Raw genomic sequence first — 17,664 nt, 5'->3', positions numbered from 1 at the left:
AAACCCATCTATTATATAGGTTTCCTCTACATAGAATCCTAAGTCACAAAATGCTTTCCTTGCCTCTTAATGTAACAATATATCTATTTATAATAACATTAAAAAATCCACAATCTCTCTAATGTATTCTAATATTGGAAAGGAAAGGGGAAATGAAGCATAGCACTAAATATACTCAACTACAGAGAACACACAGATCTAGCTGATCTAATGGATGAATCAGAGATTCCACAAAGACCCCCCCCCCAAGCCAGAATATCAACGGCCTAGAAAAACAAATCGCACTGTGTGCTAATCACATGAAGTGTTCCTCTTGTTCAAAAGTGATTTTCAAGGTCAGCCAACCCAACTGCTGCCTCACACTTACAAAAAGGTTATATAATTTGAGTGCTGATTAAATACCTGGGAATGAGATCATTTTATACAAAGATGCTGGTTTCTCTCAGCTTATTCCATTAAAATCTGTTATCAAAGAGTCACTTAATTCTAGTTTTCAAAACAATAACTAGGATGGAAATAACCACAGAAGAGCTCATCTAAGGCAGTACTGTTTGGCCAAAAAAAGTCAGGCTTGAATGACTTCTGTCAGCTATTGGACCCCCACACCCCAAGAAAATGATGGGATGGATATTTTGTGAACTAGAATTTTTTTTTCTTTTTTTTTTTTTTGTTTTTTTTTTTTTTTAGAGGCAAGGTCTTACTCTGTCGCTAGGGCTTGAGTGCAGTGGCCAGATCAGAGCTCACTACAGCCTTGAACTCCTGGCCTCAAGCAATCCTCCTGCCTCAGCCTCCCAAAGTGCTAGGATTTCAGGCATGGGCCACCATACCAGGCTGCGAACTAGAATCTTAATTAAGTTGATGGCATAGTCTCATTGTGGAGTAACTCACAGTACTTAAATGTTTGTAACAGCTTTGAACCAGGATCATCCTACAGCCCATAAAGCCGGCTGAGAAACAGGAAGCATCTAGTCCCAGAAGTAGAAACTCAGAGCCAGGTTCCCAGCACTTCTTCCCTCATGAGTTCTCAGTTCAGAGAACCACCAATGTCTAGGAGAAGGATATTCTGTTTTTCCACACAATTCCACTTTGAAATCTGTAGAAATGTGTAGGTAAATCAATGGTAGTACTAGATTCACAACACTTAGCCAATACAATTTCTGCACAATACAGCCAAAGCATAGGAGGGATGTCCTAAATGTAAGCTTCTTACTTCCCAGGTAGAGCGGACCCTAAATAGCCTAGAAAAACAAGTCTACCTTTTTCTTTAAATTTCCTGCTACATCTTAATAGAAGCTATGTTCTCAGAATCCCTCTAGCTTCCTAAGGTCTAACTTAAATTCTTGCTAATATAACTAAAATGCAATCTTAGGAATGGATTCTTCAAAGTTTCTCTTCAGAGAGAAATATAATAATATTTATTAATATTTATTTATAATAAATAAATAAAATAATAAAGTTTTATTTTTTAAGTACTATCTTCAAAATTAAGCCAGAAATTGTTTGTAACGCTGACCTAGACAAGGTTCTATAGCACACAAAGGCAAGATTATCTAGGGTTTCCTATTTGATGATGCTTCAACTGATGTATCTTTACATCATACAGAAAAATAAACCTAAAGACAATTCAATCCAATAAATCAGGCGTTTCCAGATACCCAGCTGTCCAGCCTAAGATAAAAGACTTCCAGATGTTAAAAGGGCCGTGGAAGAGTGGTGTCTCCCACTGAAACGGCTGCTCAATCACCCCACTGTGAAGCCCACCAGTCAGCAGGCCCCATCCAACACATTCATTCATCCAACATTTACTCTGCCTCTTTTATAGGACAGGCACTGCTATAGGTTCTGGGAATGCAAAAATGAAAAAAACCAAAGTCTCTGCACACACAGCTTCCATTCTCAACAGGCAATAAGCAAATAAATAAATATGATACCTCCTGTGGTGAGAAGCAGTAAGGAAAAATAAAGCAGGGGATGGGGGCATTGTTATTTTATATGGAATGACCAGAGAACACATTTTTGATATTATAATAATTCATGTAAGAAATGATGGTGATTTTGGTCCGGAGGGGTTATAAAAACAGCTAATACCTAAATGTGCTTATTATTGTGCCAGGCACTATTCTAAATTCATCCAATCCCACAACCACCCTCTAAGGTAGGTAGTATCATTAACCCCATTTTAAAACAAAGAAACTGAGCAATGGAGAAACAAAGTAACTTACCCAAGGTCACAGCCACTGCGTGGGGACACTGAGAGTGTACACCCTTCCCAGTCCATGACAGTTCCGGGGCGAGAGCAGGCAATGCCAGGACTTGGCAGATGTGAGGTGAAGCAGGAGGGAAAAGGGCCAAGAAGGACACCTCCAACCCATTTTTTAAATTCCTGACTCTTAAACAGGAGCAGGCTTTCAAGCATCACCTGACATCTGAGAAAACCTTTTAGGCAAAAATCAGTGCTCAACAGAAACAGACAAAAAGGAACTTCAAGAAAACAGACAATGCAGGGGTTAAAAAAAAAACAAAAACCTAAAACAAAACAACCATAATTAATATTTTCAGAAACAAAAGGAGATAATACGCTCATGAGAAGAAAGATGCTATTTAAGAAGTGGGGAAGGGGGATCTGGAAATCAAATGCAATAGAAAAATATACTCACATGGAAGAACAAAGAGACAAAAAGATCAACAGAAGTGGAAGGTCATTCCAAAAAATCCAACATTCAACTGATAAAAGTTTTAAAAGGAAAGAACAAAGAAAAACAAGAGAAGATAATTCTCCCCCAAAAAAGGGTGTGTAGGTATGTATATACATACATATGAAAATTTTCCAGAATTAAAGCGCACAACTTTCCAGATTCAAAGGGCCCACTGAGTATCCATGTTAATGAATGGAATGAATGAAAAAAGACTCATACCAAGGCATAGCTTTACAACTTTTCAGAATCTAGACAGAGAGAACGTCAAACGCTTCCAAGGAGGGGAAAAAGAGGCTACATAGGAAAGGAAATCAGATGCCCTCAGACCTCTCAATAGAACACTGGAAGGCAGCCAGAGCCACCACTCCAAGACTGGAACAGGGGACAGAGGGCTCCACGACAGACCAGCCAAACACACTGAGAGGAGATTTAAATTCCTGCTGAGGAGCATGGGTGAATTAAGGATGTGCACATAAAAAACTGAAAAATGGATAACAAAGGGCAAGTCCAGGCAAACCAAAAGATGTAAAAGAAATTTAATCATCATAAACACTATAGGGTCAGCTGTGAATAATGTCTGTGGTCATAAAAATATAAATAATGAATAGTGATTTAAACAAAAAGTTTAAAATAACGGCTGAGGAGAAAAGGGTATGCATGTATGTGTGTGAATATATAAATCCTCTTCTTGCACAGTAGAAATTCAATATCTAATTAAACTAACAAACAGTGGTACAAGCAGGTCATTTAGCCATACGGCTAACACAGCTGCAGGACGGTACCACGAGGAGCAGGCAGTAAGGATGGGGAGGAATGCGACAGCACAGGGGCTTGCTATTTTAATTATAAGCCCTGGAAAACTATTTAACTTTTTAAACCATTTACACACATTATTTGACAAATATTACAGAATGAAGCTCTATGGAAAGTATACATACATTGAGTTGCTGAGAGAAAGGCTCCTGCAGAAAACAGAGAGGATGAGAGTGAGGGAGGCTGTTGTCCCCCAGGCCCTGCAAGGGAGCTGAGCCAGGAAAAGATGGGATAAGGGCACTGATCAGGAAGCTGGTCTTAAAGAACTGTGAGAAAGAAGAGAGGACAAAAATGACATTTGTCTACTACCCCACACAGTTTTTAAAATACCTGTCTGTGAATCTTGAAAGGATATACAAAATATCTGCTAACGAGCAGCATTCTTGAACTCCATAGCAGTCAGCAGACGCTTAAAAGGGTCCAGACCCCCACAAAAGCATATAAATCAATGGTGCTTAAAGGATTTTCCATGTTTACAAGGTTATGATTACATTTCTTAAAGGTCAGAAATATTTTTATTACCTTTAATTAAACGTTGCCACTTTATCTCAGAGGTAGCAAAACTAAATAGTTGCTCTTACAATTTTAAAAACAGTATGCAATATGGTTTTTTGAGCCTGATTATGGAAGTCAGCACTTTAGTTTCCTAATTTTCAATATGGAATTTTCTTTAGTATTTCAAGAATCAATTTTATGATAAATAGTTTAAAATTTCACCTTAGTACTTTCAGAGAGTAAGCGGCAATAAATGTCTAGAAGGGACGTGATTAGAGGTAGTCTATGTGTGTCCGTGTATGCATCACACTAACAAGTGGGTTCTCTAAAGCATGAGGCAGTTCACCTTGGCGACCAGGGTAGACCAGGTGTTAGGATCCCTCATTCCAGAATTAGATTTGCCACTAACTGGCACTAGGGGAGTGACTATACTGCATAACTTCTCTGGGCCTCAGTTCCTTCATCTGTAAATTGGCATTTCAGCTCTAAAATTCTATAGACAAGATTTATGATTCCAAAATTGTCTGAGTCTACCAAGAGTCTACGTGGCTAATACTGGTGATCAGATCTTTTATTAAAGTTAATTTCATTTTCCTGAAGGAAAACTAAGTTAAATTACAGATTTCCGGACTGCACTGCTGCAGTGGTCCTCTGGTAAAGTGTTCCCAGAGGACTATTTTGGTAAGTTTGTTATTTTTCAGTGCCTTACTAGCAATCAGTGTCCGGGTGTTGCATTTTAATAATAGTCTGAGGTAAGAGTGAAGCGGGACTCTGCACAGTCACGGACAGGCTGTATCCTTGGAAAGTAACAGTTGCTGCCTATGTAGACAATCATTCTACAAAGACAAATTGCCAGGGAGGAACCCGGAGAGGATTTTTTTAACCCGGAGAGGATTTTTTTCCCCTTTGAAAGGAACACGGGTTTTAATTTATTGAGGGTTCTGGGGAAGAATCTCCAACGCGAAAAATACTTTAAACTGAAATTTAGCAGCTAATCTGAGAGGCAACCAATAGATCACAACACTTTGGTTTTGCAATAAAAAGTTGAAACTACAAAATTTTGCAATTACTAATTGGTTAAAATAGATATTTTAAATGTGCAAAATGATTGCAAAGTCATCCTTTACCGTCTAAGTCCAAGATGTCTTAGAGATTCACTTCCTATAATTAAAGGTTGCAATTATACCGTGTCAAACTCAACTCTCCTGTCAGTATAGCAAAAATAGAAAAAAGTTTTGGGATGGACTTTGAACATGAACCTGAAGGGGGAAAAAGGACACAAACAAGCCTTTGAAAATGAAATTCAAATGGGGAAGATCACTTGGAGGCCAGGGGTTCAAGACCAGCCTAGGCAATATAACAAGACCTCATCACTACCAAAAAAAAAAAATTTCACCTTTAAATAAGAGCAACTTCACTCAAAAATTACTATCCTAGATGCTTGCATTCTTTTCTCCCACCTAAGGCAAATGTGTTGCCAAAAAAATAGTCTGTACTATAGTTTATGAGCTTATGATGTTCTTAATCAAACCCAACTGATTATACATACAATCATTATAATGTAGCAGTTTAAAAGATAGTTTTCTTTCTCCAGCTCAACACAAGAATATTTTGTACATATCAATACATCCACAGCAAATATATCAAAATAGAACTAGCTAAGAAAAAATTACATATTGAAAAATATTCAATAGGCCACAAGTCCTAGGCCATACTAAAATAAATTAACTTAGAAAAATAAACTTTTTTAAAGCACAGTGTTAACAACATGATATTATACTGGGGGAAGAAAAAAACTGCAAGTTATTGTATAGACCAAGAATCAGCAGTTCTCATGTCTATCACCTGGGAAATTAAAAATGTCATTATATTATACCTGCTCTAGCAATTTCCTTGCTAGTTAACTGCCACCTTGACTCAAGCTGCAGCAGGCCGAGCCTGGTAGCCCAGGGCTGGCACATCTATGCCACGAGGTTCTTAGCTCACTATTGCTGGCAGCTGCTGACTGTCAGGCTACCAGCTCACGGTTTTTACTGATTATTTACACAGGATAGTCATAAGATGTAAAGAGGTTATTATTTATACTGACTTCCAGAGAAGGAGCTGAAGTTTAAAAAAAAAAGAAAGGTATAGAGCCATAAGTGTCTTCTACCCGGGAGTGTTTAAATTCCTTTGTGGTTATAACCTACGTACTTCTCACAGGAAGATTCTTCAGAACAGTATTCATGCATGGTGGTCAGGATTAGCGATCTCTTCAGACTTCAGGTGTTGGCATTAATTTTAAATTTAAAGTTTACAATTATATCTAAAATTCTCCTTCCCTTCTTGGTTCTCACCAGTTCCATGAGTCAACAGACTTCTAGTAAATAACTGATACTGTTTTGCATCTAGACAGCAGTGTCCAACCATTTTGGCACCAGGAACTGGTTTCATGGAAGACAATTTTTCTATGGGGGGGCAGTTGGGGGTGCCCTCCCTCCCTGCAGTAAATAAAGATGAAGCTTCGATGGCCCACCCACCACTCACCTCCTGCTGTGTCCCCCACAACCCTACCACCACCATTCCTAAGTTTTATGGAAGACAATTTTCCAGTAAAGTATTACAAATGCAGATTTCCAGACCACCCTCCAGAACTCTGATTCAGTTGGTTAGTTAGGAGACCAAAAATCTGCATTTCTACAAACACCTAGGAGATCCAGATGTAAGCAATCCTGTTTCATAAAAGCATCCTTACTGTTTCCTGAAGCCTTTTCAGCTGATCAGAGGCTGGGATTTACAGCAAAACAACAGGGACCAGGGTGGTGGAAAGGGCAGAGGGGAAACAAGATGAACCATAAATTAAAAACTGGTGAGGCCGGGTGATGGGAACATGAGCATTCACTATACTATTTACTTTGTGTATGTCTGAAATTTTCCATAATAAAAAATTAAAAGAAAAAAAGAAAAACAAAGCCCTGTAAACAAAAGAGCTGTTCAAGAGATTTGTCAGGGAAAATTTTATCTGAACTTTTACCCATTCAAGGAATTGCCTACAACTCCTTTCTACAATTTTTAATGCTGAACCCCCACACACAAAATAATCTTCTTTAACTAAATTCTTAAGCCAAAGAGGTTTCTCTCATATTATAAAGATTAGGCTGCTCTTGGAGAAAGTAAATCAAATCTACTTTTCATGTATCTATCGCTCTAAAAAGAAAAATAAAATCCTGCCAATATTATTACAACACATTGGTACCACAAACATGGTATTTAGAATATTTAGGGTAGTGTTTAACAGTTTAAGTGACAGGGAGAAAACATGGGCAGAGTCCTTCCAACTCATCTGTCTCTAAGAGGTCCTTTGTCCCTCCAAAACTGTCCTCCCCTCCCCTCCCCCAACTCCAAGGATTGGATCAAAACCCTATTATGAATGTCTCAGAAGCAATGAGCAAATCCAGCACCCAGATCTTGGTTTCTAATATTCTCCAATAAAAGGAACCAGGGCTCCTTGGAGAAATGGCTGATTCCAGGGCTAGGGCAGGGAATATACAAGATGAGCCTGTAGCTTCTTATAATGCTAGAAAGTAAAGAAATGCTATTAAAGAAAAAAAAAAAATGGGGCTATGTCAATGGGACACACAGGAGGCAACTGAAAGACCTTCCAATGGCCAAAGCTGGTACAACGTGAGCAAAAAAATAAATCAGATGGCATTGGATTAACTCAAAGTATAAAATAAACATTGATGCGTCCATACTCATATAAGTAAATGCCTGAATAAATAAATAAATGGGGGGAATAGCTAAATCTCCCATACAGAAGAACTCCCCATAATGTCCATAGATACTTCCGCTTGAGGAGGTGGAGCATAACTGGCCACCCCTGAAGGGTTAAGGTGCACCCATACACTATGGAGAGGGGAGGAAAGAGTCATTCTGCAGTGGAGAAAGCGGGCAAACACCATTCAGCCAGGTGATCAAGTGAAAAGTTATGCAGCAAGCATGTGCCCTTAATGTGATGGGATGAGAATGGCTCTTTAACTCTGTGGTCTTCCTCCCAAAAACCCAGACCCCCAGTCTAATCATGAGAAAAACATCACACAAACCCCAGTTGCAGGATATTGTACAAAAGACCTGACCTGTCCTCCTCAAAACTGTCAGTCATAAAAACAAGGAACAGATTGGAGGAGCCTAAGGAGACAGGACAACAGAATACAATGTGGTATTCTGAGAGACATTAGGGAAATATTTGATACTAAAGAAATCTGAAAAAAGCATGGACTTCAGCTAATAATGTATTAATACTGGTTCCTTAGTTGTGACAAACGTACTACACTAATGTAAGATGTTAACAATAGGGAAAACTGGGTAAGAGATATACAGGAACACTCTGTACTATCTTTGCAACTTTTCTATAAATCTAAAATTATTCTAACAGAAAACATTATTTAAAAACAATACAAAACTATAACTGGCTTCATTCCAGGTGAAGGACTGTGGCTGCATGCAAAGTCAAGTCTGTAGTAGAATAGGAGGCTTTAGCTCACACCCTCTCCTTTTAACACACTCGTACACACACATACACACACACACACACACACACAAACACGCTGGGGTTCTGGTTTGGTGAACTTGGTTCTGCAGTATCATTTTCATCATCCTCAGTTACAAACTTTGACTCAGTGTCTATAACCTGCAACATACCATGCAAACACTAATACCAAGGATGTAATATACCTATACCAAAGACATAAGACACGGTCCCTGCACACTAGGTGAAGAGACAGGACTTACACAATGATACAAAGTGGTACTGTTAAGTGCAAGTGGTAAACTGGTACAATGAATCTAAACCTTTTTTGATCACACAGCCTACCAATAAATTTTCTGTATGTTCCTTCTATTCCATGTAAATTTATTTACTTATAAACCATACAAGTGTTAGTGTACCAATATAGTCTATACCTTAAAAAGCCATATTAAGTTGAAATTTTAAAAAGATAACATGAAAATAAATAAAAACATAAGTTCCAATGTTTTCATCAGGCACCCCTGGAACATCTTGCTCCACAGGCGCACACTCCCAGAGTTCACAGGGGCAGGCATCTCTAAAGGGAGCCAGGACAAAGAGCTCAGAAGGGAAGCTGGTTCTGCAAAGAGGTTAAAAAAACAAAGACAACAGTACTTAAGAGAAGGAAAGAGACAGGCAACTGCAAAAGGATAATATATGGAGAGCTAGAAGATGAGAATTTGCACAGAATATAGTTTTACAGGCTATAAACAGATCAATTTAGCTCTTAGGAAAGTCCTATGGAAGGTGGCAACAGAAACAACAGACACCTGACAGCAGACATCTAGATGCAATAACCTCCCTTTACCAAACTGGGGTTAGACGCAGGGAGCCAAGGGTTACTTTAGCCACAGCATATGGTCCTGGCACATCTATTTGACTTGAGGGTAACTCAAGCCCTTAAAAATAGTAAAATAAACACATATTATATAGTAAAATCCCAAATCTGCCAACCTGCCAAAAATAAAATGTAAGGTTTACCACCATCATTCCCCTGAAGGCCCAGGGAGCAGAGGGCCACAAAACCACAAAATCACTCTTTTGTGGTTCTGGGAGGAGAAACAGCCAAGATCAAAATCAGGCAGGAAGAATGAACTTACTACGTTGTGGTTTGAGGCACCTGAGACATTTGGCGTCAATAGTTCTCACTTTTCCCACTTGGATCACAAAATCAAATGAGATCTGGAATCACTGCACCGTGCTAACTTTTGCAAAAAAACTTTTTAAAAACACTGAGGTTATTTTTCTGATATGTCTGCCTTGTTTCAAATAATTGTAATGCCACAGCATGGTTCCAAATTAGTCACTTGCTACAATTTTAAAATACATCACTCCATTATTGTGCTTTGCTGACACCCTGATTTTACCATATTTCCCTAGTTTTCTACAACAGTATTTTCATGTGAAGACTCAAAGAAAAGTAGAGAATCGAATCTAAAAACAACCCTAGATACAGCAGTCTGTTCTAAACAGGAATGCTGGTCTAGCTACTTACTTTCCATAATATTTTTTCATGTCTTAGTAAATAAAATTTTTAAAGAGAGTAATAAACCACAGCTAGTAGACTATAAAAGTATACAATTTTAAAAGAGAGAGAGAGACAGAAAGTCAGTAACATTAATCTCCTCAGTTTCTAGGGGGGAAGCATCGGCTCTGGGCTTGTTCTGCCACAGCCTGGGTTAATCATGCTGCCTTCAGGGACGCTTCATTCGAATATACAATTGTGTTTGGGATCAAGGAAACTTCCCTTAAGAAAATTAAAACCAGCAACTGTTCACATGCAAGAGCTTTAGTCATCTTGAAATTTAAAAACAGGTTTATTACATAAAAGCAGACTAATCCAGATCATCCTAAAAATTCTTTTTTTTTCTCAGCCATGCACATCCTGACATCCTAAAAATTTCTAGCATAGTTCCTCAACATTATGAATTTCAAGTAGTGACAACACCAGCTTATATATCATACTTAAATAAACCAGATTTCTCTATAAAGAATCTCCACCCACTGTATAACAAGTTATTGTGAGTAGCAAAGGTTTTTAAATCAGGTAAATTCCAGACATGCCATGTTAAGCAGCTACCACTTTAAGCTCCTTCTTTGAAGCCATACCACCTACCATTAGTCAATTCTATGATAACCCACCAAATTTACAAAGAAAAATGAAGAAATCTAGTGTGACAGGGCACACCATTGTGACACTCCCCTCCCACACATCACTTCAGGTAGAAGATGACAACATCATCATCATCATGGTTTTTAATGGTTGAGTTTTAAGAAGCCCAAAGGTCAAGTAACGGATCCAAGGTCTTCAAGCTACTCAAGTGGCAGCAGAAGGCCTCACACCCAAGTCTAACTCCAAAGCCCAAGTTCTCTGCAAGATGCTGTGCTCCTCCCAGGATTGGTTCATGTATTTTACCCCCAACTGGACTAAAACGTTGGATTCTTTTATATGTTCATTTAAAAGTCCTTGTAGGACTCTTTCAACGACTCATTTGTTTAACTGTTTCAGAACCCTGGACATCCCATCTTTACATGACAATGTCTTTTTTATTATATGTACAGCTGTTATCTAAATGACACAGCACACAGACAGCAGAGAGGGCCCAAGGACTTTCTAAATTTCAAGAGAATTGCGCGAACACTCAGCACACTGGTATCAGCAAAACTGTAGGGATTTGATAACTTCAATGCTGATCAGCTACAAAACTACTGGACAGGCTTCCTATTACTATTCGAATGAGCATATTTAGTTAACCCCAAAATATCACCATGTAAAAGCAATTACAGCAATCCCAACTGAAATAAAATTTCAAGCCTAATAGGTATAAATCCTGAAATAATCTGCATGAAAAGCCTGTTGAAAATAATTTTGATTTCTCAGAAACTGTTAAACACAAAAATTCATACTCTAGAAAGCATTTCCTTTACTTTAGAAATCTTTTTCAAGATACAAATCTGTTTGTTTAACCTAAAACGAGAGCCCCGGTTTCACAGGCCCAGGCCGTGGTTTAATCAGTAGCTGAGTCCCACTGGCTTCACACACTTCCGTGAGGTCCTTTATCTGGAACTGCTAAAAGCTTCCTCTGTACTCTGTGACCTAATATGCTGCAGAACAATAGAAGTGGGTTTCCTTGTCTAACCACTATCCTAATATTAATAAGAAAGTGTGAGCTTAGAGGAATGCTTTCACATATACAAGATCTTTATTTTGCATCCCAATTTATGATGTAAATCCTAAGAATCTAACAAAACGCACATAAATGTTTTCTAAGAGAAGAATGACCTGATGACTATGATCTGGAAAAAGGAATTGAACTGTAGTCACAGTTTGGTAATTTAACTGAGTGTGAAAACAGTAGACTTTCTCCCTTTACATAAAAGCTTCTCAGCAAGAACCAACAAGGTTGGTCTATGTAGCAACAAAGGCCCTTGCAGAAATACAGATTCTCAGGAAAAGAGGCTCCTAGACAGGAGGGCATAAAGGCATCCCACGGCAATGAAGAGATCCAAAATAAAGTTCAACCAAGAAATGCCTTCTTGCCTTACGTGCAAGTACAATCTGTATATTTACTTAGCTTTATTATGATTGAACAAGTAAACATCTTTTTCAACTTCCAAGCCTAGAAATGACTCCGGATGATGAAGACACCTTGGATAAATGAACTTCAGTTTAAAAGCTGAATTTTAGTGAACTGCCTCATTTCTTTCCCCATGCAAATAGGCTGGCAAAGGATAAAACTCAAGTATTTTTTTTTCAACAAATTTTTGACAAACATACTTTCTCACAAGCCACCATCAAATTAAACAGTCTGAACTTTAAGAAGAAAGAATAAGACCAAGAAAGCAAAAGACCCTATGCAATGGGTCTATCTTTATTTGAAAATGGCTAGCACCGTGTTCGTATGGAATACAGGCTCCTGGATCATCAAAAGCTTGAGAATTATATTTTCAAAACGTAACTGCCCTTTTATCTACCATATATGTTTAGAAGAGGTTCCTCTTTCTTAATCAGTGAGCTCGCTAGTCAGGATTAGCTCAAAGGTGTCTTTATTCTTCTTGGTCTAATATATCTTGATCAAAAATCCATCTCAGTTAACCAGGATCAATAATTTCTTTTGGATGAAAAAACAAACCCCTGAATCTCTGTTTGATTATGCATCTTTCTCACAGAATTTAACCTGAGGTACCTGTTATTCATACGCCAAACCTCTAAACACATACCTATTCTCCAAGGACCAGAATATGAAAGAAAAATCTGCAAAAGCCACTATAAATTACCAAATATTTCTTTATGTTTTATTTATGTCAAGATTTGATATTGCTATGTATGGATTAATTTTTCTGATTGCTTTGTTCTACAACACCCCAGGAAAACTCAGTTTTTCAATAATTCATGCCTCCATAAAAGAGTAAAAAAATGAATAAAAACCAGGTAATAGGTGTACAGGCAGACACATTTTCATAGGTTCCTGTAAAGAATTGATTTTTCAAAATATGTAAAAATCTGATTAAGTGCAAAGTCATCCAGAAACTTCTTGAATCCCCTTCACATAAATACTCTTTATACCCACTTTCCTACTCTAGTACTAATTTTCAATTTCAATATCTTTAAATATCAACATCATTATCTTTCCATATCATCTTCCATAACTTCCCACGTACTTTCTGTGACTCTTACCTGGGTCGCCTACACACTTCTAATGACATTCACTCTTCTTATCTATCAGATCAGAAAACAGAATTCACCTTACAAATATTTGATCTAAGGCAGTGGCAGAAATTTACATTATATGGTACAATGATAACATTTAACACTCACCTAAAGGGCACTCAATGACATAACCTGGTGTAGCTCTGGAAGCAATTATTTGTAGCTTCCACTGTAGATTTGTTTGAAAAATCTCTCTATACTGGAGACAGTAATTCTACATTCTGTACCCAATTACCATTATTCTAAAATAACTCTTGACCTGAAGAGTATTCCAAAACAGTTACAAGACTTGAAGTAGAAAAAAATCATAGAAATAGGGGAATCTAAGACCTGGGTTTAGGGCTCCGCCTATAATTTAGCTGTGTCACCTTGGGTAGTAGGTCATTTGACCCCAAGCGCCCCGATATCTTCAACTGCAAAATGAAGAAATTGGACTAAACTCTCTTTAAAGCCTCTTCCAACTCTAAAATTCTATGAATCTATGAAATGTCAATCTTTTCCTACTTCAAAGATAAGCACGAGATGATAGTAGCAAGTTAGCCTAGATTTTTTTTTCCTTTAAAAAAAAAAAGAAAGATCTAACGTGGGATGCTTTCTTGGGCTGAAGTTTTATTTAGAAAAATAAACCTCAAATGAAAACAATGCTGAGAAAATGGTGAGGAGGAAAAAAGCATATACTGACGTAGCTAAAATAGAAACTTCAATCACCCTTCAGCCAGTTTGTCAATAGTTATTCAAAGGCTGCTACTCTAATCACAGGCTTCCTAAAATAGAAATATTTATAGTTGTTTCCTTCCCATTCCCAGAGATTCATTCCGAATAAAAAGCACAATGTCTAAAATCAATTTACAACTTCAGAATAAGTTGCAGGGAGCGAAGGAAACTCCACACAGCTCGCCAAGTCATTTGCATTTAAGTATGATTAGAGCTAAGAAACGGTTCTTATTATAAGATGTGAGAAACGCACAAGACGCAGGTGACATCTGGAAAGAGAAGCAGAATTGCCAGGAAGGGATAGAAAATGAGGACCTTTAGGCAACAGGTCCAGAGCTGGTACCGCAGCCTACCCCGGGAGGGGTCGGTCGCTGCCACCTCGCTTGCCGCCCTCCGTAGCTCCAAAGGCATCGCCTCGCCCCCGCCCCCCCCATCCCACGCCCCTGCGGCAGAAATCTTCCAAATCACTTGCTTCTCTGGGCCTCCCGCCCTGGGCAGGCCCTCCGATACCTTGGCGCCAAGGCCTGACTGGGCCTGCCACCCCCTCCCCCGCCGCCCCCGCCGCTGGGGACCCGCAGCCCAGTCCCTCCACGGGCCCGCTCACCTGCACCTGTTTGCGGAAGTGGCGCGGCCCCGGCACTGCCGGCGGCCACGAGCAGCAGCAGCAGCAGCCGCAGCGCCGGCGGCCCCGGCATCTCGCCCACCGCGCGGCTCCGGGACCTGCTCTCCGGTCGCCTTCCTTCCGTCCGTCCGTCAGTCGGTCCTGCCTCCCTCCGCTGCCTCAACGGCACCCGCGCCGGCTGCTTCTGAGCACACGTTGCTTTGGCCAAACCTCAGTCCGGCTCCTGGTCCGCGCCTGCCGCTCTGGCCGCACAAACACCATCCTTCCTGCCCGCCTGCGCCGCCGCCGCCGCCTCTCAACAGCGGCAACGGCAGCAGCCCTGCGGAGCCGCGGGCCCCGGGAGCCGCGCTCCCGCCGCCATGATGGGCTGCGTCATGTGACGTAGCGCGGGGGCGGGACGCCGTGATAGACAGCCCGGCCAGCCACTCGTCAGTCCACTCTGGCCCGGGAGGCCCCGCCCCATCATCCTGAGGGGGAGAGAGGTGGCCGCCGGTGCGCCCCCTGCAGACGGAGGAGTGCGTGGGCAGTAGGTAATACCGACAATTATTTTAAAATTTAAAAATATAGGAAAATGTAAAGAAGACCATAAAAATTATCCTGTTTTTTTCCTCAGTACTTTATAACATGCAAAAATAGGTCTGTTTTGTCTTCTGCCTTTTTTTACCTGTCAGCACTGTTTTAGGCTTTTCTCCTTAGGTTGACCTACACATCCTATCAGCCATCAAGGAGCTTTTCATTTCCACAAGAAGAGAATGTATCTCCCCGCGTCACCCACTGACTCAGCTCCTGAGCTCAAGTTGTTCCCTCTGCCAAGAGTGCCCTTCTTGTCCCCTCTTGTCTACCTGGCAGACACTCTTCCTTTCATCTGTCAAGACTCACCTGAAGTATGACGTCATCTGTGAAAACCCGGGAGAAATGACTAGCATCTCCTAGGGCCCTACCCCGGCTCTGTACAGACTGCTATCCCAGCTACGTGTTCTATTGCGCCTGTGACTGTATGCTCCCTAAGGACAGCAACGAAGTCTGATTCAGCTGGGGTATCCCCAGGGGCTGGTGCAGGGCCTGGGTTTGAGGTGTTCTCTAAAGAAATGGTGCCTACTGCTGGTCCTGGGTACCAGGGAGGAGCAGCTCCAAGGTGCATCTCCCCACCAAGAGGTGAGGTGAGACCACGGTCCTGCAGAGAAGCTAGAGAAAGCACTTTCCAGGCACAAGTAACATAGTGGTCAGGGGCCTGGGGATTGGGAAACTGCCAGGCCTTTCTGGAGAAGTACCTGTGTCCAGTTTGTGGATTAGAGGAACTGATTTGAATCTTATCAAATGGGACTTGACCAACTGGCAACAGTGGAGCCTCCCCAATTCTCCAAACTCCCCAAATGTCCATCCTAAATGCCAGCTGTACATGATGCTAACCCAGCGGTGTATACACAGACAATACCCAGAAAACATTTGTTGAATGACTGAGGCAAGCCAATAAACACCTAAGGAAACAAACAGCTGGAACGTGAAATGCTGAGTTAAAACATCCCGGGCTTCTCCTGGTCTCTATGTGGGATGTGGAAGGAAGGCAAAGGTCTGGAAAAGAGACACAATCACCCTGTTGTGTTTCTACTTCTATCAAGAAGCTTCGGACTTTGAGTTCAAGGAAGCCAGGGAACACTCACGCTGTGTACTGGGAGGAGACTCTGACTCCTTGCAGTAGTGCTGGTCTAACGAAGGCCCTGCCTCGTAATCCACGTGGTAGTTAATCATAATTAAGGTACACCCCAGCAACACATCAGACTACAGTCCCAAAGTAGGTTTTGTTATTATTTGAGCAAGCCCAAAAGTTTAAAGAAAACACCAGAACGGAGGTTAAAGTACACAATCCTCAGAGGGTGTCTAAAGGAAACCTTTACTCCACCACCCACCTCACCATTTATACCTTTGCCCAATACTTCTCTTGAAGTTAGAGATTTTTAGTAAACAAATGAAAACCTGTTGGCTTTGTTTAGTTTTACCTAGGCGTTAGAAAACAGCCTTTAGCACAATTTGGGACTAGATGCCTAAGATTAGGAGCAGTATCTTTTAGAGTTTCTACAGCTGTTCTCACACGGACTCAGCCTTTTCCAAGTTTTCCTCCATGGCAAGCCAGCACTTAGAAGACCCTCCTGTCAGTGTCTGTCCCACCAGTAAGCTCTGGCTGAGGGCTGGATGCTGAAGGATGTGGAGTAAGTTTAGGAGTGGATGAGCTGCACCTCTAGAGGACTGGCACCCAGAGATATTAAAAGTTCACAGAGCTCAGCTGGATCAAATGGGGCACCTAGGAGGGTCCTGTTGGTGCAGTTATGAAACTGCCCTCATGAAAGCCAGCTGTTCAACCTTCAGGAATTTTGCATGCTGGTTGTTAAACACAGACTTTGTTAAAAAATAAATTATATAAATTTATAATTAAATTATATTAAAAACAAAGGTAAAGAGCAGAAGAACTTCCAGAATGGAAAGCAACAAGAACACTGGCAAAACTTGTCAAAATAAACTTCAGAACTCTAGGAATTAGCCAAAGGTTTGCAACAACATGAGACAATTTGTTAAAGAAAAATGGCTGGCCGGGCATGGTGGCTCACACCTGTAATCCTAGCACTCTGGGAGGCCGAGGTGGGAGGATAGCTTGATGTCAGGAGTTCGAGACCAGCCTGAGCAAGAGCGAGACCCCATCTCTACTAAAAATAGAAAGAAATGATCTGCACAGCTAAAAATATATAGAAAAAAATTAGCCGGACATGGTGGCACATGCCTGTAGTCCCAGCTACTCAGGAGGCTGAGGCAGAAGGATTGCTTGAGCCCAGGAGTTTAAGGTTGCTGTGAGCTAGGCTGATGCCACAGCACTCTAGCCCAGGCAACAGAGCAAGACTCTGTCTCAAAAAAAAGAAAAGAAAAGAAAAGAAAAATGGCTGAATCTCGGTAAGAACAATGAGCTTTATGACATTTTCACTTGCCCTATTTCCATTCTTCTCTCCCTACCTCCATGATAGCCTTGAAAACCAGCAGCTTCACTACCATAGCAACTGTGAAAACAAGCAACCTAGCA

At 40.6% G+C, this 17,664-nt stretch overlaps 1 protein-coding gene across 2 annotated transcripts in view; it reads right to left on the bottom strand.

The window, feature by feature from the left end:
• The window catches only part of LMTK2 (lemur tyrosine kinase 2), a 93,856-nt gene extending 78,873 nt beyond the window's left edge, over positions 1–14,983 (bottom strand). The window contains exon 1 of one of the 2 annotated variants that reach the window (XM_045541317.1): positions 14,580–14,983. In XM_045541317.1, the coding sequence (XP_045397273.1) occupies positions 14,580–14,670 (91 nt within the window). In that variant the 5' untranslated portion in view covers positions 14,671–14,983. The remainder of the gene's footprint in view (positions 1–14,579) is intronic. The other variant, XM_045541318.1, reaches the window with a different exon arrangement.
• Positions 14,984–17,664: the final 2,681 nt, after the last annotated feature.

Source organism: Lemur catta, chromosome 2 (genome assembly GCF_020740605.2).
Source record: "Lemur catta isolate mLemCat1 chromosome 2, mLemCat1.pri, whole genome shotgun sequence".
NCBI classification, from domain to species: domain Eukaryota; kingdom Metazoa; phylum Chordata; class Mammalia; order Primates; family Lemuridae; genus Lemur; species Lemur catta.
The sequence above is the reverse complement of the archived record's forward strand: the minus strand, read 5'-3'. Positions and strand labels throughout refer to the sequence as shown.